Source organism: Garra rufa, chromosome 14, assembly GCF_049309525.1.
Source record: "Garra rufa chromosome 14, GarRuf1.0, whole genome shotgun sequence".
Lineage (NCBI taxonomy): Eukaryota > Metazoa > Chordata > Actinopteri > Cypriniformes > Cyprinidae > Garra > Garra rufa.
This window is the reverse complement of record NC_133374.1, coordinates 9,407,681-9,429,912: the sequence shown is the minus strand read 5'-3', so window position 1 is coordinate 9,429,912 and position 22,232 is coordinate 9,407,681. Positions and strand designations below refer to the sequence as shown.

Genomic DNA, 22,232 nt, shown 5'->3' with positions numbered 1-22,232 from the left:
TTAGCTTACTTTTAGAGATTGCAGTAATACATGACCCCAGTTTTTACCTTCTACTTTCACTTTCTGCCGTGGTTTATCCGCTACGCCACTGATTATCACAGCTCTTGGAAAAGAAGGCATTTGTTTTTTACTACACTTAAGATTACAGCTACTCCTTGTGCATTTTATTCAACGCCAATGTAAGCACATATTAATTGCTTATATGTTCGCTTTGTAAGGTCTTGTGATATATTATATATATATATATATATATTATATTATATAAGGTATATTTGTGTGTTTTCTGCATTCAACTTGACAATGTTCCCATTATTTGTTTCCCGATGAACAAGTCGTCCTGTAAACTGCTAAACTGATCTACTGTGGACGTAGGCATACGTAGCCTATAACCATCTTGGAACGACATAAAGGTGAGTAAAAAATGATATAATCTCGCATACAGCAAGATAGGCGTATTTTTTAATGCCTAAACTGAATGACTGCAGTAAAGATAGTGTGCGGTTTGAAATTTAAATTTCGTTCGGCTATAAATCCGAAGTGCGCAGTTGTTATAGAAAAATGTGGAGGCTATAGCCTAGCTCAAAAAGTTGGTCGGTAAGAAATCGGAAGCCTAGGTAGCTGTAATCTTAAGTGTAGTAAAAAACAAATGCCTTCTTTTCCAAGAACTGTGATAATCAGTGGCGTAGCGGATATACCCCGGCAGAAATTGAAAGTAGAAAGTGAAAACTGGGGTCATGTTTTACTACAATCTCTAAAAGTAAGCTATAACAATTTAAACTCAAATGAATGTTTCATCATGTTTCATTTATTTAACAAATAATTAAGCTTATATACACATATAGCTTAATTATTTGTTAAATAAATGAAACATGATCAACAGAAATCTTATTTACTCAGCTTACAGATATATATATATATATATATATATATATATATATATATATATATATATATATCTGTAAGCTGAGTAAATAAGATTTTTGTTGATGTATGGTTTGTTAGGATAAGCCAATATTTGGCCGAGATACAACTATTTAAAAATCTGGAATAATAGAATGCAAAAAATCTAAATATTGAGAAAAAAGCCTTTAAATTTGTCCCAATGAAGTTCTTAGCAATGTATATTACTATTCAAAAATTAAGTTTTGATATATTTATGGTAGAAAATTTACAAAACATCTACATGGAACATGATCTTTAATATCCTAATGATTTTTGGCATAAAAGAATTATCGATAAATTTGACCCATATAATGTATTTTTGGCTTTTGCTACAAATATACCCTTACATGTACTTAGGCTGGTTTTGTAGTCTGTTGATTTCACTTACATCAATGTGATTAGTAAATTAGCCTATTAAGTTTTGCTTCCAATTTTCATCTTCTGAGAACTCTCAGGTTACTATATGAACCCTTTCAAAGCCAATGCAGTACCTTAGACAAAGATTGTTGTATGCGCAAAAGCATTTAAAAAATGTCTTTATCATTTGGTGTGTTTTTGCTTCTTCAGTTTCTAGAGTCCAGTCCAGCATGGCTGTAAGGGCAGGAGTTCTTCTCTACTGTCTTCACAGTATGATTTTAAAGCTTTCTTTCCATACACATTATGAATACGTTATTTATTTAAAGTTATTTATTTAATAAGTTATTTATATAATGATGACTTCTTCAAATGTAAGTTATTACTATTTAAGGTTATTAACTGAATTTATCATTATTGTTTTGCAGTTATTTGCTCAGGCGTGTTTGCAGATGTTTGGAAGGTACATGTAGAGTCTGAAATTGCGGCTCTGGTCTCGTCTTGTGTCGTGTTGCCCTGTTCATTCAAATACCCGGCTCAACAACAGCCCTCCGATCGTATTAGAGCTATTTGGCACATGAAAGACAACTGGGATAAAATCATTTTTCATAAAGACCATACAAAGGTTCAAGACAGTTTTAAGGGTCGTACAAAACTGGTTGGTTCACTGGGTTCTTTAAACTGCTCCTTGGAGATTGATGAAGTCAGAAACCATGACAACGGCCCGTATTGTTTCCGGGTTGAATTAGAGACATCTCCAAAAGACAAGTACTCCTTTGTGGATAACTGTTTGTCAATTAAAATGATCGGTAAGTGTGCTTTTGAACTCTTTGCCTGTGATTACATCAACTAAATAGGGTACAAAATGAGACAACAGCCTAAATGGGAATCATTCCAAATGTATCTACAGAACAAGCATCAAAACCAGAGCTGCAGGCTGAGCAGTTTGTGCAGGAGGGTCAACCTGCAGTCTTCAAATGCTCTGTCCGGCACACCTGTCCATCCTACCAGCCCACTCTCACCTGGAGCCACACTGGAAAAATCATCACGAGCTACAAGGACATTGGTCATGGAAACTGGGATGCAGAGTCTCTCCTGACCTTTACCCCAACCAAAGAGGATGATCACTCCTCTGTCACATGCACAGTCAAGTACCACGGGAATGCCAAGGGTGAAATGACAGCGACTCACCCTATCTTTGTGAAAGGTATAACAATAAAACTGTTATGTGTTTAAAGTGTTTTAAGTAATAGTGATCATTTTAAGTAATTAAATGATTTTGTTGATTTACCAGAAGAAGCAACTTTCAGCCATATTCTCATACCAGTCATCTCTTGTCTTGGAGCTGCTCTTTTGGTTGGATTACTGTGCATCTTCATTGTCAAGAGATACAAGTGAGTCTGGAACTGAGTTCAACATAAAAATCACTATCTAATGTTGAATAAGACTTGAAAATAGTTTGCACTGTATCTGCAATTAATTAGTATTATTTTGTTTTAAATCACTCATATCTTTCCCAGGAAGCACAATGCAGCTGTCTAATCCAGAAATGACAATGGGTAAGTCATAATTTAGTTTAGCAGTTTTAAAACGACCTGAGGGCATTAAAGTAACTAAAAAAAAAAAAAAAAAAAAAAATGAATATGTCTTTAATAATCTTTACCCTTAAAAATACAGAATGCAAAATTATTTTTCTGTTATAAAAAGACAAGACATCATACAAGTCAAACTGTAAAAGATTATGTGTTATTTTGGATAGAGAGGGGAAGTACATTGTGTTTAAATATGCTTACACTTGATGAAAGCACACAGATTTCCAATATATTGTAAAGTCCACCAAATCTGAATGTCAATTGTTTATCGGTCATTTATATAATAATTTATTTAGTAAGTAAAAGTAAGTAAAGTTAATTATAGTTTAAGTAAAAGTCATATGTTTTAATGAGAATGATAATCTCAGATGTTGTTTTTTATAATATGGAATCGACTATGAAACATGTCTCCACTTTGATTTGTTTAACGCAAGTTATAAATGAATTTTAACTAAATTAAATATGAAACAAAATTAACTTTCTTGTGTGTGTGTGTGTGTGTGTGTGTGTGTGTGTGTGTGTGTGTGTGTGTGTGTGTGTGTGTGTGTGTGTGTGTGTGTGTGTGTGTGACTAGCAGTGGTCCAGGTGGCAAAGAGCAGAGGCAAGTACACAACAGCTTCCAATGTGTTCTTCTGTAACAAACCAGGACAAAACCGATCCGTAGAAATATGCTGAATCTATGAAATGATTATATTCGTGGTATAGATATATTTTAAGACTTAAGCAGGAATTATAAGTGTAGTATTGTCATCCCTCTATATATAGATCAGCGCCACCAGACATATATAAAAAATAATCAAATATTAATTGTCAATATAGACAAATAAGATATTTTTTTATATGGTGAACATCAGCCATTTTGTTTTGTCGTTTTTCATAGTGTTTTGACAAATATTATAGGAAACATTACATAAAATTATGTATTTACAAAAAAACTATTAAACTCAGTCTCTGACCTTACTGAATATAAATAAATAAAATATAATATGTAGGCTACTGTATGTCATAACTTTCAAAAGTAATAGCATAATGTTTAATGTTGTGCATTCTTAGAAAATCAATACAATACTTTTTAAGATAAATTTCACTGTATTATAATCACAATATAAATGTTTGTAATCTTTTTGTCCTGTTTGTACACAACTCTGCAGATACAGCTGAAAATATTTTTTTCATTAAATTGAACAAATTCAAATAGTCAACGGCTGTTTGTTTGTTTTTTTACTTATCCTTACTTAAAAACGTCTTACAGTACTTCTATATATCTGATTCATGTTATATGTATCACACTCAAACAAGTATTTTATGAATACAGTTTTATGAAACCAGAAATGTTCTCAGCTTGGCTAAAGTTCAGGCAGTTGGGGAAAGCAAATAAGCTCATTACAAGTGTAAAAAGTATGAAAGATGTGACTATTAATGCTTTTGAAAAATAATATTAGAGTTAAATGGGAGATGATCAGGCTCTATGCAGTAGCTCCCTCACTTGTGTTCATCCTCATTCATTCCTATTGGAGTCTTTATTTACCAGATACAGCACAGGTACCTTCCAAACAGCAAGTGAGGCTGTATCTTAAAAAACTAAATTGTGTGCATGTTGTCATAATCCTGAGAGTACTCCTGAGAGACGGATAGCGTCACCTACTGGTCAAGAAATCAGTTTTTATCAGTCGTCAGGGCCAATGCTCACTTTTACATTATTAGTATTTATTGCAGAGACGTCATCATATGGAAAGGCACAAACATAATCTTTTCATCCAGTTTTACTCAGGTAATGTTAAACCCCTTCATTCATCAGCCATATTATTTTCAAAAATTTTCTTAAAAGTTATAATTATTCATGTATGCCTTTTAAGGTAATTTTTCCCCCACCACACAAACAACATATTTTTACATACATTTTTAGATACGTTCGTCTTCGATACAATTAGTTTCGGTTTTGATTTCCATAGAGACCGACTGAGCGCAGTGGACCCCTAAGGTATCGCGAAATGAAAAACCTCCACTCGGCAAGATGCCTTTCGGTCATATTTTCTGACAGTTTGCTACTTCAGAGGAAGCCGTGTAGACATATTTGAAATAACCCATAAAATAAATTTTCCAAATATTACCGTTCCTGGAAAAAAGGGCGTTTGTTTTTTTAACGACGTTTGCTACACATTGCTGTGCACAGCTGTACTCGTTGATATAAATCCATTGCATATGTTCGCTTTGCAAGGTCTTTTTGTGTTTTTTCTGCGTTCAGCTTGACAAATGTTCCCATTATGTTTCCCGATGAACGAGAAATTCATTTATACTTTATTATGTCTTTTAAGTAAAAAAAAAGAAAGAAAACATATTCAATACATTTTTACAAACATTAATTTTTCTTTAAAGACGTACATTTTTTAAGTTATTCTTCATTTTTTTCTTCTAATTTCTCATCCATTTTTCCCTTTGTGATAATACCCACCACCCACACATTCACAAAATTATTAGTAAAATATCAAACTACATTTACATACATAGAAGAGAAAAAAAAGAAAAAAAAAACATACACAAGTAAATACAAAATCACATATTCATATAAAAGTCCTTGTAATCTTCAATTCATTTCAATAATGTTTTTTTTTTCTTTCCCTCCCTTCTTCCCTTTTTCTTTCCCTTTTTTCTGTTTCTTTAAGCATCAACTAATAATAATATTTAATCCCATAAAGTAATAAACAATAAAATTAAGAGAGAGGGAGGCATATGTAGAAAGCAATTATTATAATATATTTTATTTATAATAAATACTTTAATTTTAGGTGGGCCCATATCTTTCAAAATATACATTTTTATTTTTAATTTCAGATGTTATCTTTTCCATAGAGTACACTTTAGACACTATGTCTAACCAATCACTTATTGTTGGGGATTCTCGCCTTCTCCTAAATTTAGTTATTACTTTAAGAGCTGTGATTCTCAAAATTCTAAATAGATATAACTCATCTTTACTAAATGACACAGGTTCTATACCCAAAACTATATTTTGTATTTTTATTATATGTAATTTATTAAACTTTTCTTCTATTACCCGAGTTACTTCTGTCCAATATTTATTTTATTATTTTACAAGTATTGAATATATGCAGATAGTGGGCTTTAGATTCACCACGGCTTCTCCAGCATCCTGAAGATAAATGATTACATTTAGAAGATATTTCTGATGTTATAAAATATCGTATATCGTATATCGTAAATATCGTATATTGGCATATTCTTGCCAATATGGTGATTGCGTGATCCTTATATTTTCTTTTAAATTTTGTTTCCAATCTTCTTCTGTTATTTTATAACCCAATTCCGTTTCGCACTTTACCTTAATATTACATAAACCCCCCTCCTTAAGTTCTTGAAAATTTTTATTTATTTGTCCTATTATGTTAACTAATTTATTAATTTTACTAACTTTGATCATAAAACGCATCAGAGGGTGAATATCGTCTTAGGTTTTTATTTTAAGCTCATCTTTTAAATAACTTCTTATTTGCAGATATTTATAAAATAATTTCTCCGATAATACATATTTTTTCTCTATGTTCTCAAAAGTCTCCATCTCATTATCTCCATACATTTAATACAATCTTTTAGGTCCTTTGCTAGCCCATAACTTAAATACATCATCAAATTTATTTGGTTTAAAATCTGGATCTCTTGCTATTTCTCTTAAACAAACCATGTCTCCATCACTAATATTCATCACTTTACAAATTCTTCTCCAGCATTTAAAAGGTTTATATTATAATAATAATAATAACTATTATTTATCTTTTTCTTTCTCCCACAAAATATCAACGTACTAATTGTGTCAAGTGACCCAATTTCCATACTTTTCCACTTTGATATATTTTCGTCTTGCATCCAAATCAAAATAGACTTAATCTGGGCTGCATAGTAGTAGTACTCCAAATTTGGCAATGATAAACCCCCCATTTCCTTACTATTTTGTAAAACCTTAAGTTTTACTCTTGGTTTTCCCTCATCCCAGATAAATCTTCTAAAAATATTATGCCACTTTTTAAAGCTACTAGGGTGTATACAAGCAGGAAGATTCTGAAACAGAAATAGAAATCTCGGAAGTATACTCATTTTAATAGTACTTATTTTTTCAATCAAAGATAATATTATTTTCCACAATTTAAAATCATTTTTTATACTAGTTTCTAGATGATCATAGTTACACTTATATAAATTCTCTACTTTGATTGGAACTTTCACACCCAAGTACATTATCTCTATTTGATTCCATTTAAAATCATATTTCTCTTTAAAACTTTCTTGTAATTTACCCCCAATTTCCATAACTTCTGTCTTATTAAAATTTAATTTGTATCCTGACATAGCTCCATACAACTCTATCTCATTTAACACTGAGGGTAACGATGTTTCTACATCTGTTAAAAACAAAATCACATTGTCTGCATATAATGCAAGTTTATGTTCCTCATCTTTAATTCTAATGCCTTTTATTGAAGATTTTCCTCGTATACTCTGTGCAAATATCTGAGGTGAAAAAAGGATCCCCTTGTCTTGTCCACCTCATTAGTGCAAATTTCTCTGAAAGAACTCCATTGGCTCTAACTCTTGCATTTGGTTGATTATATATTTGTTTAACTAGTTTAGTAAACTTTGAGTTAAAACCATAAACTTCACAAGTTTCAAAAATTAATTGCCACAGAACCCTATCGAAGGCTTTTTCAGCGTCTAATGTCATCACTAACATTTGCTTCTCTGTTTTGGTTACAAAATCAGTAATGTGTAGGGTCTTTCCCTTCCTTTAGAATTACCGTTATAATAGATGAATTCCATGTCTGTGGCCACTCTTCTTGTTCAAAAATCCAATTAAAAACCTCACACAATATTGGTGACAACAATATATTAAATTCTTTATAAAATTCATTTGTAAATCCATCACTACCACGACATTTTTCTGTTTTAGTTTTCATGATGGCTCTTAAAATCTCTTCTTCCGTTATCGGAGAGGATAACATTTTATTTTGTTGACTTGTTATTGTAGGAAGATTTAAAGAATTCAAATAGTTTTTTAACTTGACTTGTTTCCAAGTATTCAAGTTCTGGTTTATAGAGAGACTGATAATAATTTCTAAAACACGAAACTATTTCCAACTTTTCCTTTCTTTCAATTGACCCCTCATCCCGTATACACATTATTGTAGATTTTTCTTTTTGTTTTTTTACTTTAAATGCTAACATTCTTAAAGACTTTGCACTATTATCATGATATTTCCGTCTAGTATACATTAAATTCTTCTCAATTTCCTCAAATGCTATTTTATCTAATTCCTTCTTTACATTCTTTAACTCTTCATAAACGTCCTTATTTGTATTTTTTATGCTTTTCTTGCAAAGTCTTTAATTTATTTTGTAGGTGAAACTTCTCTATCTGACTTAGTTTCTTTTTCCATGATGCATATGCTATTATTTCCCCTCTCATTGTGGCTTTAGCAGCTTCCCACAATATGACTGGTGTCACTTCTCCGTTATAGTTACTCTGTATATAATTTCTAAAACAGTTTATTATTTTATCCTTAAAAGTTGTATCTCTAAGAAGAGAATTATTAAACCTCCATATTGAAGTTCCTTGTACATTCCCCAGATCCATTTCCATTATCACAACTGCATGATCTACTACAGTTATTGGTGAAATTTCACATCTCTTTATCATTGACACATCATTTTTAAACATGAATATATAATCTAATCTTGAATAGATATGATGAACCTCTGAATAATGAGTGAACTCTTTACTCTGTGGATGCATAAAGCGCCACACATCTATCAATCCCAGCTCCACACCTGCTTGGTTCAAGAGTGTGGCCCCTTTTACTGACTTGTGCTTTCTTGTACTCTGAGTATCTAATTGTTCATCCATAACTAAGTTAAAATCTCCTGCCATAATCATTATTCCTTTAACTTCCATGATTAATAGCATTAACATATTTTTTAGAAAATTTACATTTTCACCTGGAGGATTATATACATTAATTAAAGTTATTTTTTGTCCTTCTAATTCTCCTCTCACTAATACATATCTCCCCTCCTTATCTATTTTTTATAAAATCACTTTTAAAATTCAAGTATTCCTTAATCAATATTGCTACTCCTCTTTTTACTGATGTAAATGATGATGCAAATACTTGAGCCCCAACCAACTTCTCTAATTTTTCATGTTCTTCTTTATTTAAGTGTGTTTCTTGCAAGAAAATGATTTCCCCCTTATCTCTCTTAAGTTTCTGGGGTATCCTCTTTCTTTTTATTGGATTGTTTAAACCATTTATATTTAGAGTTATTATTTTAAGTCTTCCCATTTATTTATTCACTTTTCCCTCTTCTCCCTTTTCATTCATTTAAGGCACTATATAATTTTAATATCAAACCTAGCACATGATTAGGGAACTGATGTTATAAGTGTAGTTAAAAAAAAAATTAAAGCTTTCCAAAATGGTGGAAGTTCCAGCACCAATTGTTGCAGATGCCACTTAGTTGGATTACTTCCACTGCACCCAAATTAGTGTGCTTGTGCTAACAAATAGTCAAGGCATCCCAGGAAAACCCAAAATGCTTTATTTAATATTTATTGAGACATAAGTATGTATGCATACATTAGTTCAGCATAAGCAAGTTAATTAAAATTAAAAGAGATACATTGATACATAAGTTTAAAAAAATCTACTGCCATTATGTCATAAGGTATTTATCACTGCAGTAGCATATCAGTGTAATCACTGGACTAATGAATAAATATTCAGACACAGAAGAACCAAAACTGTGAGGCATGAGACTCAAGCTTGTGCTCTATTCAGATGTAATAATTTCACTGATCCAATTTTGAAAGTAAGAGACACGGGTGTAGATGACTGGTCTGTCCTTGACGCAGTCTGCATCACCCCAAGAAACGATGCCGACTTGGTACCAAACACCTGACCTTTCACACATCAGAGGACCACCAGAATCACCCTACAGTCAACACACAGAAATCAGTGATTAACATTGTAATTCAGGACCATTTTATACGGAATGTGAGCTGCTATTTCACATTTTTTAAATAATTTAGTATGATTTTTTAAAATTATTATTATTATTAGCTTGCGTGTAATGTATGTTCATGCATCTGTATTTATACCTGACAAGATGAGGCTCCAGAGGCTCCAGCACAGATCATGGCATCTGTGATATTGTTCATACCCCAAACCCGCCTACACCGAGTTTGACTCACTATTGGCACAGTGGCCTCCTGCAGGATTTGAGAAATCCCTAAAAGCAAAATAGTAATGTGAGACAATGAGTGTCTAAATGGTTGAGAAAGGACCAATTACTGTTCATCTAGTATATACACAAGAGTTAAAGGTACTATTGAAAATGTTCTGTTGTACATAGGTGATAAGAATTGACTTACATTCAGTTTTAGTTACGCCCCAGCCAGTGATGACACAGGATTTCCAAGGGTAGATGACAGTGAAGAAGCTAGGCAGACATATAGGAGAGATACGGGACGTCATCTGTACTGGACTGGACAATTTCAGTAGTGCAATATCGTTACGCATGGTCTGTTCGTTGAAGTCAGGATGGGTGATGACCTGAAAGTATAGAAAGAAATTAATACATTCGTTCAGCTAAGACACATTAAACTGATCAAAAGTGAAAAGATACTTATACTTTTAATTGTAAAAGAATCATAAAAAGCTAAGCATAAATGCAGCCTTGAATGTTCATGTAATTTAAAGCCTAAAATCTATGTTTTAAATGCACATTGTAATAATCGCATTAAAGATGATACCTTTGAAATGTTTTTGACTTGAACAAATCCATTATTAGAGGCACGGTCATTCTGTCCAAGGACAACATAGTGATGTGTAGGCCTAGAAAGACAGCAACAGAGAAAAGCATTTGTCAAAAATTCCTAGATAGATAGATAGATAGATAGATAGATAGATAGATAGATAGATAGATAGATAGATAGATAGATAGATAGATAGATAGATAGATAGATAGATAGATAGTCTTACTCTACTAAACAGTGGGCAGCAGTGAGGACCCAGTTTTTGTCGATCAGGGAACCCCCACAGATGAGCTCACCACTTGATGTCTAGATCAAATATAAAGAGTATATCAATTTGGCGAGAATGAGGCCCACCACCACTAGGATATTCTGAGAAATTAATCCACTTGTATAAACAAAGTTTGTGTCTTTAAACTTATAACATTACCTGGATGGAGACCTGCCAGGGCCATACATAACTATAATGTACAGGATGTCCTCCAACAATAGATGGATGATTCTCTATTGGTTTGATTTTTTTTCCCAGATGTTCTAGTAGATCTTCTGACAGATCTTTCTCATCAAGACTTATATATCTTTTGGCAATTGAATGTTCTGGGTAATGCACAATAGCTTGACGTACCCCGCATCCTATTACCATAAAGAAACAAATGAGAAAAGTATCACAATAACATGTCATGGTTGTAGACCTATAAAGACTATACACCAATCAGGCATAACATTATGACCACCTTTCTAACCTTCCTTGTGTTGGTCCCACTTTTGCTGCAAAAACAGCCCAGACCCTCAAGGCATGGACACCACTAGACTCCTGAAAGTGTGCTGTGGTATCTGGCACCAAGATGTCAGCAGCAGATCTTTTAAGTCCTGTAAGTTGTGAGGTGGAGCCTCAATTAAATGGACTCGTTTATTCAGCACATCCCACAGATGCTTGAATGGATTGAGATCTGGGGAATTTGGAGGCCAAGTCAACACCTCAAACACATTGTTGTACTCCTTAAATCATTCCTGAACCATTTTTGCCTTGTGGCAGGGTGCATATGAAAGAAACCACAGCCACCAGGACATACCGTTTCCATGAAAGGGTGTACATGGTCTGCAACAATGCTTAGGTAGGTGGTACATGTCAAAGTAAAAGCCACGTGGATGGCAGGACCCAATAGCCTGACAAGCCAGACCCACATAAATGTAGGGTCTGGGCACTCTCCATAGACAGAGCTCAACCAGAGGGGTGGGATAAACGGTTGTCTTTCAAACTCCCTCTCCACGCAATAGGATAGCGCTACAACCAATCAGAGCAACGAAGAAGGTGACGTACTACGTAGTCAGAGCGACGGAAAAGCGAGTTCCTTGCATGTGTGTTGTGGAAAAGCTTAACTTGAAGTCTTTCAGAGTGGCGGCCAAAGTCGATTCGAAAGAAAGTTGTTCGCTAGCGGCAGCCATCGCTCTATCTCTCACGCGTAATTCACGGAACCAGAGAATGTCTGACGCCTGTTTCACACATACTCCGTCTACAGTGCGTCTGCAGTCCGTGTGCGTTATGTATGTGGTGCAAAAGCAGCACGGACTCGTTTTGCTTTCACACAGCGTCCGTAACTGATCCGCGGCTCTTTACCACAAACACAACATTTATCCGTTACTTTGATTTAAAATCCAAACATGCTTTTTCAGCATTGTGATCCTCTTTAATCACAGTACACTAATACAATAATACTAGACATTTTCACGTTTAAACTCAATAAATATAAACAACGTATTATTCATCCATTCATCCTCAATAGAGCCATCGCTCTATTTCTCACGCATAATTCACAGAACCAGAGAATATCTGACGGAATTTATGGTCTCACGTCAGTCGTCGTCATGTTAAACCCGCCCACCGACTCGTGATTGGCCCGGTCGATTTTGGATTTTTAGAAATCTCAAGTGAACGGAGAGTAACTAGACTGCCCTTGGAAGCAAATGTAATTTGCTGCCGCTAGGGGCGCGTCTAGATTCTAGGCTAAGGACCCAAGGTTTTCCAGAAGAACATTGCCCAAAGCATCACGCTGCTTCTGGTGCCATGTGTTCCGCAGATAAGCGACACAGACACATCCAGCCATCCACGTGATGTAAAAGAAAACATGATTCATCAGATCCATGATCCATCATGATCCATCTCCCATTGCTCCGTGGACCACTTCCGACACTCATGTGCCCATTTTTGGTGCTTTCGGCAGTGGACATGGGTCAGCATGGGCACCCTGACTAATCTTTGGCTATGTAGCCCCATACGCATCAAATACACCTTTCCATCAGAACCAGCATTAACTTCATGAGCAATCTGAGCTATCGTAGCTTGTCTGTTAGATTGTACCACACAGGCCAGATGTGCATCAATGAGCCTTGGCCTCAGTGGTCATAATGTTATGCCTGACCTGTATATATATATATATATATATATATATATATATATACATATATATATATATATATATATATATATATATATATTAGTGATGGGCATAGATTTTTGTTTTTAATCCAGATTAATCTCACTGTAATCTTTTTTTAATCTAGATTAAAATGGCTAATTTGAATTCTGCCGAAGGCATTCAGAATATGTGTGCTACCCAAATAATAATGACTAAAAGTAAGTCTTTGAGATCGGTTTCTCAAGCCAGGTTTTGCATTAGACCAGGGGCTCATCTCCTGTTTCCAAAATGTATCACAAACTGCTTGACAATTGCATTTACAACACAATTAACTATACAAACTTGTGTAACCAACTATTCCTACACTGCATGTACTTCTGCATAAAAGGCTGCGCGTCGTGCGCGTTGCACGGTTGCAGTTGAATACACAGACGCGCACGGGCATGGATATCTGCGTGCATAGTCTTCGGTTAAACTGCGTTGCTTTTAGAAACGTCAATTTAGTTGTTGCATATAGTTTAATGTGTTTATTTCGGGTTTATCAAAGTAAATTAAATTGGGCATGTGCCCCAGTAAAAAGGGTCTAGCAAAGCCCCTGCCCTAAAATAAACCCGGCGGCTTCATAGCTGCATCCATGTTTGCACGTCACGTTTGATGTGGTAATTTCACAGTAGCCATACACACAGGTTGAAGACTTGTTCTCACCAGCTACAGTGCAATTCGGCTAGGTATACATCCACGCTAAACTATCAAGGTGAAAGTCATCATATAGCTTGCGTAGTATAGACCCAGCTCCCAACCCAAATTTGAGAATAGATTAACGTCGATATTTTTTTTGTCGCCCGATAAGAGTCTCACGTTAACGCAGCATGTTAACGCCGATAACGGCCCACCACTAATATATATATATATATATATATATATATATATATATATATATATATATATATATACAAAAATTTAAATATTACAAGAACTCAAGACAACCAAAGTTAAACTGTCAGAACAAAATCATATTGATAATGTCTTTGATAGAAAGGTAAAAAAACATGTTCCGGTCAATGTGTGTGTGTGTGTGTGTGTGTGTGTGTGTGTGTGTGTGTATGTATGTCATCTTTTATGCTCAAAAAACACTCACCCAGAGTGGAAGCCACCAAAGCCAAGAAGCCAATGATCCAGATCATGTTGTAGTCAAGCACTTAATGTGTAGCTGTTGTTCCCATAAGGTCTCTCCCCTGCTTTATATTCTCTTTAGCATCTGTTAAATTTCGCAATGCATATAGGTGTTCCATGCAGTTAGGAGGAGCTCAGAAATGTTTGTATTTGTCACATGAGGAAAAGAACAATAAAAATTTTAATTATTATTTTCCTCATGCCACTAACTGTAATAGGTGGATCAGCCAAACAAAAACAAAGGTGGAAAACAAACTTATATTCTAATTACATTTCTTTCTCTATGAATGCATTCAATTAGAAATGAGAGTGTTGCATATAAAGCAGGCCTTTCTAAAAATGTTTTGAAAACGTCTAATAGACCTTTAAATTCCTTCTAATAGACCTTTAAATTCCTTCTAGAATGAGATGAGACATGAGAAAACATTAGAGAAGATATTTACATGAGTCATACAGAAAAATTTGAATGAATGAACTGTAAAGCAAAGGTGTAATAAAAAGCCTCCCTGTGGAATAATTATGAATAATGAGTATAACAGCTAACTGAACAAGTTACAAGGCCTCCTTTCAGTTTACAACACCTGTTTCTTACAACACATAATTTCAACACATTTTGTTTTTAATTATAGCATGCAATTATAGCAACCTAACTATTAAATAATAGCTTACCGACAGAATTACAGATTTGGAAACATGATGCTAAGATAAGTTAATATGCTAATGCTGCCATATGGCTTTGGTCACAAGTTATAAGTTGGTCTCATCTGGCAAACCTAATCGATGTGAGTTGATAAGAAGCCTGTTTGAGATGCAGCAAATTGACGTAAATCAAATGTTGTGTTGATTTTTATCAGTGTGTGAACCTAGATGTTCTTGCGTCAAGTTTAGTCCACTTCCTCAATGGTAGGACAAGAGGAAAAAGTACTTCTTGCCCAGCACCCCTTTTCCAGCTCCTTCTGTTGGTGCTCATACTCATCCCTTTCTGTGGTCTGTGGCACAAGACATAAGAAAAGGTGATTCAGAAGATGCTCTTTATTCTGTGACGTGGCTCGTTGCTTAATAAAGTGTGTTCCAAACCTTTTCCTGCACTGTAAAAATTTTTTTTGTTGTTTTAACTCAAAATAATTTGTTACACCGCCGACTTAAAATTTTTAGTTTAGTCAACTAAAATATTCCAGTTGTTACTTAAATTAACATTTAGTAACTTAACATTTCAAGTTGACTGAACTAAACATTCTAAGTCAGCGAGATAACAAATAATTTTAAGCTGAAACAACTTTTTGAAAAAAAATTTTTTTACAGTGATGGAGGCACACTAACAGTACATATTTTCAAACTTTTCCTAATTAAACATCTGATTCAACTCGGCTTATTAGTAGAGAAATAGATGTGTCAGATGAAAGAGATAGGCCAAATTTGTACTGTTGGTGTTCCTCCAGGAACAGGGTTGGAAAACACTGGCTTAATTATCTCTTTGTTATTGGGTAAAACAATCTGGGTGGCTACTTAAACAGGTTTGACTTCCTCAAGGTAAGAATATTGAATAAAGTTCCTTCAGTGACATAATCATAACTGAAAGGCATAGCCTTAATTCCATAAGTGATGTTTCATTAACAAGTTTCAGGAGGAGCTCGCGCAGATAATTAACACGGCCAATTCATCATCAGCAATCACTCCCTATCCAATCACTCTCCCTGTCCAATTACTACAGTTCCTTTAAATAACCAAGCAGTCCTACCTTAAGTTATCTCTGATTTCAGCATCCCTCCCACCCCCCCACCCCCCCTTTTTATTTTCTCTTCACCTCCAGCTAGGGGGAGCGCTATTGGGTTAGGGCCAAATGCCGAGCTCGGACCCCTCTCCCTGGGCAGGGGGAGTGCCCCGGGCTCGGGAATGACTACCGAGCTCGGAGCCCTCTCCCGGACAGCATGCCAAACACGCTTAACTTTTACGCTGTTTATTATATGCAAAAGCGAACTCGTGAAACAAGTGTAAGCTAACCTGTAAATTAGCATGCAAGTTGTGCAGTTTTTCGGGTGTTACCTATCTGGTTCCTGTCCAACCAGGCTATGACCTCATTGCATTTGTCAATAATAGTTTTTTTTGTCTACTGCACTGATTTTGTCCTTCAGCTTGTCATCCTCCACAGTGCTTTTCATGTTAAAGGCCAGATTATTGGTCGGCTTCTTGTACCATACGTTCAGTTTCTTGCTTGCTCAAACGACCTGAAAGAAAAGATTAGTGAGAAACTCACTGTGAAAACCAGACACCATTTTTGAACTCCAGAATCAAAAAGTCAATACGTATAAAGTCAACTCAAGGTCAAGGGCAAGATATTTTACCTTTGTCATTATTGATAGTGATCTTGTTCTCTTTGCCAGTACTTTTGTCCACTGCAGACATATTGAGAATACCAATGGCATCAATGTCAAAGCTAACTTCAATTTGTGGCACTCCACGAGGAGCAGGAGGGATGCCAGTCAACTCAATTTGCCTAGAAGGTTGTTGTCCTTTGTCATGGCTCTCTCACCCTCGTATACCTAAAGATAAGAAAAACAGGATCATTAAAAGGATTAGTTCACTTTGAGAATAAAAATTTCCTGATAATTTACTCCCCCCCATGTCATCCAAGATGTTCATGTCTTTCTTTCTTCAGTCGAAAAGAAATTAAGGTTTTTGAGGACAACATTGGCTAGATAAGACACTTATTCCTTGGCTGGGATTGTGTAGAGCCCTTTAAAGCTGCATTGCAACTGCAATTTGATATTGTTTTGACAAATGTTAGAAAACATTACAAAAAATTAAATATTTACAAAAAAACTATTAAACTCAACACATTTGCATATTAACCAGAGAAAAAAAGCGTAATTAAATTCACAGCATCACACATTCTAGCTTCTATGTGTAATGGAGGCTAGCTGGTGTTAAACCTCACTCCCCTGATCTGAAGACTCACACTAGCGACTGATGCTAGCTAGAGGCTGTAGTCTTTAGTATCCTTGTTAGTGCGCCTGCCTGCCATGCTGGAAATGGCAGTACGAATTCCACATGAAGTGAGATATAGGAGTACGGAGAGGTGACATTTGCACCACTTACTGATGACTTTTCTATATTCACTGAGTGTTTTCACGATGCATCAGCCATATTGATGGCACTGAAATTAAACAATACCTTTGAACCGAACAAAACTATGTTTTGCTGATAATCATTGCTGAAAATGGTCAATCATTGTCATGTTTTGGGCTGTATTAATCGGTCAGCCCGGGAAAATCATTTGAAGTATTACAGACTGCCAAACGTTACAACAAATCAAGGAGAAGAGTGCAAAAAGCTAAGGAATATAATGAGTTTGTGGTTGGCCAAACTGAACCAGGATTTCCAGAGCAAGAATCTTGACAACATTTGTTTTTGCTCTTATCATTTCTGGTCAGGTAGGTAAATATTAGGGTAATACTGCTTAGGTATATTTACCACCTAACTTAGTTTGTCAAAATATTTTCTTAGTAAGCCCTTTCCTGCTTACTAAGTCCTTCTCTATATGATTCAGCAGCTTCCACGCATTTTTCCCCCATGTGGTTTAGACAGCATAAATTAGCAGAACAACATATTCAGTAGTACATTAAACATGCAATCCATGCATGCATTTGAGTATCGCTAGTATGGCGGCGCATCCGGGTAACTGACCAAATTGTGACATAAGTGCAAACCCTCTGTTACACACCATGTAATACTATTCAATCTATGAGCAGAGTGTCTTAATAAAAGTTTCTGTGCTACTTCCTGATTCCTTTAACTTAACAGTTGCCATAATAAATCCACATATCTATGTTTTTTCACCATGCACTTCGGCAAACCAAAAGTGAATGCATTATTTATTTCTAGCTGTACTTTATTAAACAGTGGAAAACAAGCCTATTTAGATGCAGTGGTTTCAAATGCTAGTAATACCTTATAATACATTATATGTGATTATATTATGTGTGTTTATATGAGATGTATACACCATCTGTAAGCTGAGTAAATAAGATTTCCGTTGATGTATGGTTTGTTAGGATAGGCCTATATTTGGCCGAGATACAACTATTTTAAATCAGGAATAAGAGGGTGCCAAAAAATCAAAATATTGAGAAAATCACCTTTAAATTTGTCCCAATAAAGTTCTTAGCAATGCATGTTACTAATCAAAAGTTAGGTTTTGATAAATTTACGGTATAAAATTTACAAAACATCTACATGGAACATGATCTTTAATATCCTAATGATTTTTGGCATAAAAGAAAAATCTATAAATTTGACCCATACAATGTATTTTTGGTTTGTGCTACAAATATACCCTTGCTTCATGTACTTAAGACTGGTTTTGTAGTCCAGATATGGAGCCTGATTTGTGAAAGTTTCACAATCTTGTTTCTCATTGATCTGTTGATTTCACTTACATCAGTGTGATTAGTAAATTAGCCTATTAGGTTTTGCTTCCAATTTTCATCTTCTGAGAACTCTCATTTTAATATATGAACCCTATTGAAGCCTATGCAGTGCCCTTTACATTGTTGTATGTGCAAAAGCATAAAACACATTTTCTTTATCATTTGCTGTGTTTTTGCCTCTTCAGTTTCTAGAGTCCAGTCCAGCATGGCTGTAAGGGCAGGAGTTCTTCTCTACTGGCTTCACAGTATGATTTTAATGCTTTCTTTCCATACACAATATGAATCAATTATTTATATAATGATGACTTATATTCCTATTACTATTTAAGCTTATTAACTGATGTAAGAGCCATTATGTTTGCTGTAATGCTGTTTTTTGACCACTGGGTGGAGTGTGGGTTTGGAGGAGTACATAGGTAGGCAAAGAGTTAGAACAGCAGGTGTGGGACTGGTGGAAAAAGATGGCGGAAGGAGGAGCGGCGTGGGGAGACACCTCGGATGACGATAATGGTCAAGATATGGAGTATCAGGAAGTAAGATACAATAAAAGGAAAAAAAAGAGCAGTTTGGGTGATGGATCTGATTGTGAACAAACAAGACACACGAGAAATGAAGCTATTAAAAAGATGTCAGGAAAAGAAATCAAAGTGATTATTACGTTTACTAAGCAGACAGAACAGCAAGCCCACCCTGTCAAACTTTCGAAAATAATCGAGAAAGAGATAGGAGTAGTGAAAGCTGTATCTTGTCTTAGCAATGGAAGAATAATGATTAAATGCATGGATCAGAAGCAGAAGGAAAAAATAATGACAATGAAAATGCTAGCAGGGGCACGGATAACGTGCACAGAAATAGGCAATAAAGTTCGAGGTGTCATTTCGGGAGTACCTCTTAATGTAAGTATGGATGATATCAAAGGTAGTCTGAGTGGAGGCACAGTCATTTTTGCTAAAAAATAAAAAAATGTGAAAGCATGAGCGTGATGATACAGTTTGAAGGGAATAATCTGCCGATAAGAGTAAAGCTAGGATTCGTAAGCTTCTCAGTGCGAGAGTACGTACCTCTGCCTTTAAGGTGTTTCAAATGCCAACGCATGGGACATACTGCTAGTATCTGTAAAGGCAAAATGCGTTGTGCAAAATGCGGAGGAGAACACGATTATGGCAAGTGTGAGGAGGGTGCAGAGATAAAATGTTGCAATTGCGGAGGAAGACACAGTGCAGCATATGCAGGATGCCCGGTACAACAAGAAGCCCGTGAAGTACAAAAAATAAGAACAGTACAACATTTAACATATGCCGAAGCAACTCGTAAGGTGAAAGGGGCAGCTGAAACAAAAATAACTAATGTGCAAGGAATTATGGCAGAATCCTTTCCTCAGAAAGATGTAAATTCTGTGAGAAATAAACCAGATCAACATATTGTGATGAACAAAATTTATTTTGTGGCTTTTATTTGTGCGGTGGTTAATGGTACCTCGCAAGTGGAAAGGAAATCAGACAAGTTAAAGATTATTGTTGGGTGTGCCAATAAATTTCTGAAGTTAACAGGTGTTACAGCAGAGGAGGTCCATGAGATTTTGAAAGCTAAGGAAGGAAATGCTGCTTTGGATATGACTCAGAATAATACTTAGGTATATAATGTCTTTCCTACTACTACATTGGAACGCCAGGAGCTTAATATCAAATGGGCAAGGTTTTAAAAAAACATATCATAGAAATGGAAAAATTGCCAGACATCATGTGTATTCAGGAGACATGGTTAAATAGCTCCTTGGATTTTAAGATCGATGGATATGTAGTGGAAAGGAAAGACAGAGAAGCTGGAAGAGGTGGAGGGTGTGCAACATTTATTAAAGAGAGCATAGCATATAAAAGAACATTCACACATAGTTTAGAATGTGTAACCATAGAAGTATTGGGAAAACATGAAGGAATCAGAATTACAAATTCCTACAATCCATGTAAAGAAATAAGTAATGCTATATTAAAAGAAATGATGGGTAATATACAGGGCAAATTTATCGTATGTGGGGATTTTAATGCACATAATGGTCTGTGGGGTAGTAAATACAGATAACGGGTAATCATAGAAGAATTTATGGAAGAAAACTCACTTGTGTGCTTGAATGATGGGAAACCAACAAGAATGGATATAGTAAAAGGTGGCATGTCATGTTTGGATCTTACAATAATGTCAGCAGCTTTAGCTGGTAAGTGTACCTGGAGTGTACTTGAAGATAACTTGGGCAGCGATCATTGGCCTGTAATATGTGAGATCCAGAGTACCGTTCAAAAGGAAAATATGGGTCAATCTGCAAGATGGGGATTTAGGCATGCAAATTGGGAGGAATTTAATATGTTGTGTGAAGAAAATTTCAAAAATATTAAGCTGGAAGGAAATATTGAAGAGAAATACAATAAGGTAGTAAGAGGAATAATTTCTGCAGCAAATCAGACTATACTATTAATAAGAGGTAATGGAAAGAAAAAGAAAAATGTGCCATGGTGGTCTGAAGAGTGCTCAGTGGCAGTGAGAGAGAGGAATAAGCTATTCAGGATTTTAAAAAGAGTAATAACTCAAGATACCGTAATAGAATATCAGAAAAAAGGGCTACTGCAAGGAAGGTAATTAAAAGCGCAAAGAGAAAGGCTTGGCAGGAATTTTGTAATACAATTGGGAGAGAAACTGGAATGAATGTGGTTTGGAGAATGATTAGGAAAATGAATGGTGTTAATAGTTGTAAGCAGATTCCTGTAATTGAAGAGGAAGGGAAAGTGGCCATAACAAATAAAGAGAAGACAGAAGTCTTAGCTAAAACTTTTTCTAAAGTCCATAGTATTGACAATTTAAGTGACAAATTTTTAAATAGAAGACAGGAATTAAGCAGAATATATGAGAATGTTCGTGTGAAAAAACAAGGAGCTGATAATAGTATGGATGAGGATTTTAATGTTTTTGAGTTAAAAAATAGCTATTAACAACTAAAAGAATACAACACCAGGGAAAGACATGATTACTTATAGTATGTAAAAAAACTTACCAGAGGTAGCAATTAAAACAATGTTGGATTTATATAATCATATATGGAATGAAGGTTATTTACCCAAAGATTGGAAAAGTGCAATAGTAATACCAGTAGTGAAACCAGGTAAGGATGCAACAAAATCTAATAGCTACGGGCCAATCGCTCTTACATCTACATTATGCAAAGTAATGGAGAAAATGTTAGTAAGAAGGTTAAATTATTTTCTGGAAAAGAAAGAAATATTAATACCAGTTCAGTGTGGTTTTAGGAAGAAGAGATAAACAGTGGATGCTCTTTTATTGTTTGAAAATGAGGTTAGGAAGGCACTAGTCTCAGCCTCAGACGTCACGCCCACAGAACGTTGGCTAAACGTCTGATGCATATGGTACACTTAACTGGAAACACTTCAGGAATGTCGAAGTCGTCATCTGATTAGTTGAATTTGATCGGATGTCCGGGAGATGCGAGTGTTGCATTTAT

The 22,232-nt window shown here is 35.1% G+C and overlaps 2 protein-coding genes and 1 pseudogene across 2 annotated transcripts; 1 reads left to right on the top strand and 2 right to left on the bottom strand.

Annotated features, from left to right (window-relative positions):
- The first annotated feature begins 328 nt into the window (after window positions 1-328).
- Window positions 329-4,037, top strand: LOC141285461 (sialic acid-binding Ig-like lectin 14). Its single transcript, XM_073818471.1, has 7 exons — window positions 329-410; window positions 1,510-1,569; window positions 1,725-2,105; window positions 2,207-2,503; window positions 2,591-2,690; window positions 2,817-2,855; window positions 3,466-4,037. Exons 2-6 carry the CDS (start codon window positions 1,530-1,532, stop codon window positions 2,836-2,838), a joined length of 840 nt encoding a protein of 279 aa, XP_073674572.1. The 5' UTR covers window positions 329-410; window positions 1,510-1,529; the 3' UTR covers window positions 2,839-2,855; window positions 3,466-4,037.
- A 5,688-nt stretch (window positions 4,038-9,725) lies between these two features.
- Window positions 9,726-14,308, bottom strand: LOC141285310 (chymotrypsin-like protease CTRL-1). The gene is made up of 8 exons (XM_073818336.1): window positions 14,263-14,308; window positions 11,233-11,340; window positions 11,138-11,172; window positions 10,937-11,016; window positions 10,708-10,789; window positions 10,327-10,507; window positions 10,054-10,184; window positions 9,726-9,887 (listed from the first exon to the last, which is right to left on the bottom strand). The coding sequence occupies exons 1-8, from the start codon at window positions 14,306-14,308 to the stop codon at window positions 9,726-9,728; spliced, it is 825 nt and encodes a 274-aa protein (XP_073674437.1).
- Window positions 14,309-15,181: 873 nt separating this feature from the next.
- LOC141285309 (heat shock cognate 71 kDa protein-like) lies at window positions 15,182-17,187 on the bottom strand (annotated as a pseudogene).
- Between the last annotated feature and the right edge of the window lie 5,045 nt (window positions 17,188-22,232).